At 43.5% G+C, this 4,071-nt stretch overlaps 1 protein-coding gene across 1 annotated transcript; it reads right to left on the reverse strand.

The window, feature by feature from the left end:
- Positions 1-630: 630 nt before the first annotated feature.
- LOC119245741 (phosphatidylethanolamine-binding protein 1-like) lies at positions 631-1,385 on the reverse strand. Its single transcript, XM_037511701.1, is given in 2 exon segments — positions 631-950; positions 953-1,385. Coding segments are annotated over 2 exon segments (753 nt in total).
- Positions 1,386-4,071: the final 2,686 nt, after the last annotated feature.

Raw genomic sequence — 4,071 nt, forward strand, 5'->3', positions numbered from 1 at the left:
ATACTGTCCCCTGGGCATCTCCAGATGTCAGTGGAGAGACTTCAGCCATGCACATCCCAGAAAGATGGCAGAGTCTCCTATTATACCCCTATCCTATTGGAAGTAGTATTTTTTTATCCACACAATGTTTTTAATCTGTATTCAGCTATAAGCAAGTAGCACAATGAACACAGCATTCAGCAGCCACCCATCAGCTTTTCTTAGACCAGTGGAGAGTGATCAACAGGCACGGACTTAGGGATTTCTCATAACCTCTCACCCGGTCCTGCAGCTCATCTAGATGATGACAAAGCTACTCTCCCTAATGTTTTCCCCAGTATTGCTCTTTGAAGAAGCCAGAGTAGGATACTGACACCTAGTAACCAGCCTGAGATGTAGCCTGTTGGCGATAAGCAGACGTGGCAGCTGCTGGTTATCTCTGTGACAGATAAGGCCGCAAGAAACATCCGGCAGTGCCATCTGACCCCGTCCTGGACCTGGGCTCACAAAGGCAAAATAGTTGCAAAATAGTCTCCAAAATGGAGTTTAAATTTGATCAAAACATAAACTGGTGAATGACCCTTGCAGTTATAAAAGATAGGCAAAAGGTAGTCACCCGAACCCACTATCTGATTACTCAGGCCTCACCTGTCAGAATGGGAGCAGGGAAGAGGAGAAATCTACATGTCTCACTGAACTTGACAGTAGTGCAGCCTCTGGAGCTGTTCTGCCTCCTGGCTTCCCCCTGTTCCCAAATGGGGGCTCATCGAGTTTGGGGATATAGTCATGCCATTCTGCCTCATAACATGTGCTGGTCATCAGAGGCCCCTGCTGGTACTTTTTGCGGAAAGAGGCCACCCTCAGTTTGCCACGATGATCTCCAGATTGATTGCTGAGAATGGGTTCCTCACACTTCAGCTGCCGGTCCTGCGCATTAGCCAGCCAGGCGTATGGGTACAGGCCTGTGCCCTGGGAGGCCCAGAGTGCACAGCACCAGAGAGAACTGTGCTGCTGCTGCTGCTATCATTGCCTTTCATGTTGACCACTAGAAAATGGTGCCATTCCCTGTATTTAGGGTCCTTTCTGCTGGGAGCATCCAGGTCTGTCAGGACTAAGGTGTAGAGTTTACCTGCATCAAGGCCAAACTGCACAACACTGGTGGGCTGGTTCTTAACCTGGGTGGGCGTCAGCACTTTTCTGCCGCTCTTGTCGACCTTTGCTCTGGCACATTTGACCCACAGTGGATGCTGCAACCGCTTATCCACTTCCTGCAGGCTCAAGGGCCTGGACCACTTGCTGAGATCCCCTGTCCTGGGGGTTGGGGGTTGCTGAGCCAGGCAGGTAGGAGACAGAGCAGCTAGAAGCTTAGGTGCCTCTAAGGAGTACGTTTCCAAGTGCCCTCTCATTGGTGCGCCAGTTGTCCTACTTACATCAACCTTAGTAAAGTAGACCCAGTGAACTCAGGGCATGTGTTTTTTTGTCAGAGTAAATTTGCAAATATAGCCAGTTAAGTCTTCCAGAAGCAAGGAAGGAGAAAAATATACTACTGCATCATTTCAGCAGCTCTAACAAAATGAACCTAAAATCAGATTTGTTTTCCCTTTTTGGCTTCTGCCAAGAAATAAAAATGGAGAGATTCTGACTGTATCCACTGCATAACCTTTAATTACTATAGTGATTAACAACCACCACCTTACCTTACTTCCTCCGGCCTTTCCGTTTGCTATTTCTCTGCAAATGGATCAGAGAGGTTAGTAACACCATGGCTTCAAGAGGAAGCATCTGATTCTCGGTTGCTATGGCTTCTGTCCTCTGTTTGCATCTGTTGCTTGTTTCTGTGTGACCATCACCAGTCAATCATTCAAAACTCTCCCTGGCTTTTTCATCCTACCCTCAAGGGCCCTCTAGCAATTCCAGCCCATGTTCAGCTACTTCCATAATGTTCTCAGGGGTACAGGAAAAATTTGGATCTTGTCATGAGGAAATGACAAGAGACATGGGAGGTGGTCTCAATCTAGACCCTCACTCTAGACCCTTCTAAATATGTTCCCGTTCCCACTTGACATGACACATCATGGATAAATCTTAGGCTCTTTCATCTCTTTTCAGAGTCAAGTCTAGACATAAAGCACGAGACTCTGATCTCAGATCCCCAAACTCATGTGATGAATTTATCATGGCCTGCTGGGGCCAGTTCATGTGGACTCAGTTGACTAGAGTCAGTTGTGTACTTTGTCGTTTTCCATCAGCCCCACAATCAGTGGTTTCTTGGCAACTTGACATTGGCCATGCATGATGGGGGCATTTACACCAAGGAAAGTGGCAGATATTACAAATCAGGTTTGTTTTTTTTTCTCTTGGTTAACCATCTGTTAAATGTTTACCAGCACATGACTGCCCAAACCCACTTCATGACTTGATGGGGATGGGGATGCAGGGGTCACAGATCTCCTTCTCAAGGACACACCAACACTCTGAGTTATTCTCAACATCTCTCTCTCTCTCTCTCCCTCTCCCTCTCCCTCCCTCTCTCCCTCCCTCCCACTCCCTTCCCCCTTCTTCTCCCTCCCCCACTTTTTTACCTTTTCTCTCAGTTGCCAGCCATAGAAACATGTAAGTATAATGCAGTAGAGTTCTCATCAGGAATTCTTCCCAAACCTACTGTTTAAAACTCCTAGTTCCCACCTCCACACATTCTAATTTAATTAGTATGGGTACAGCCTTGGCATTAGGGATTTTAAAAACTTGCCAGGTGATGCTAACATCACCTTGGGAGCAAATGTTTTAAGGCACTGGTTCTCCACCCTGGCTGCATATTAACATTATCTAGGTGGTCTAAATATATAAATAGTTGTATGATATATATTATAGCCCATATAGCAATATGTATTGATATGTATTGAGTATATGGATCTGTTGGATAAACTCTTAAATATAAATCTCAAAATCTGTGAGATGCCATGTCTTTCTGTTTTCCTGCTGTAACCATCCTATCTAGTGACCATCTGGATAGAGAGATTTCCCTACTGCTTGAAAGGTGCCAGGAAAGAGGTAAATGTGGATTCCCATGAATGAATAACTCAGGAATCACTATCTAAATATTAGTCCACTACAAGGATTTAAAACAAAGCTTTTTAAAATTTGACTCACTCATTTTTTTGTTTTTTTGTTTTTTTTTTTTTTTTCAGGAGAAAGGGAAAATGAGGTAATCCTTAGATTGCATCATTAGCTCAGACTGCTATAACAGAATGCCATAGACTGGGTGGCTCAAAAACAACTGAAATTTATTTATTAACATTTCTGGAGGCTAAGAAGTCCAAGATTAAGACACCGGCAAATTCTCTGTCTTGTAAGGGCCACTTTCTGATTCACATATGGTTCATATATGGGTGTCCTCACTTGGCAGAAGGGGTGAGGCAATGCTCTGGCATCTGTTTCATAAAGGCACAAATCCCATTCATGAAAGCTCCACCCTCATGACCTCATCACCACTCCAAGGCCTCACTTCCTAATACTATCACTTTGGGGATAAAATTTCAACATATGACACAAACATTCAGACCATAGTGCTTGGCTACTGCTTTTTTTGTTGAGTCATTTGCTTTATACAGTTTATTTTTCACTGTTTTAATTTTTTTTTAGAAGCCAGGTCATTGTATCAATATTTTGCAATGAGTCTCTATAGGGAGGTTAGAACAATTACTTTGTAGCCAAATCATTTTAGTTTCTGGAAGCTTGTTCCTTTGCAATGAAAAATCAAATCCTGTCCAGTTTTGTGGTTTTTGTTTGTTTGTTTGTTTTGTTTGTTTTACTAACAACTCATATATTGTTTTTATCATCTCACAGCCCAGTGAACTCCCAAATCACTTCTCCCTACAAGATATTTCTTCTCCCATTGAGATTTGCTTCAAGAGTGTATCCAACAGATCCATATACTCAGAGATGGTGGTGGTGGGAGTGGTGTTAGTAAAAACACTTAGTTACAATGCCCTTATTTCAGTGTGATGTTGAGATCTAGCCCATAGATATATTAACATTCCCACCTCAGCTAAGTCACTTGGCAGATATTACAAGTTCTAATGTAAAGTGGGA

The sequence above is a fragment of the Talpa occidentalis genome, unplaced genomic scaffold, assembly GCF_014898055.3.
Source record: "Talpa occidentalis isolate TD23 unplaced genomic scaffold, MPIMG_talOcc4v2.1 talOcc4.15, whole genome shotgun sequence".
Lineage (NCBI taxonomy): Eukaryota > Metazoa > Chordata > Mammalia > Eulipotyphla > Talpidae > Talpa > Talpa occidentalis.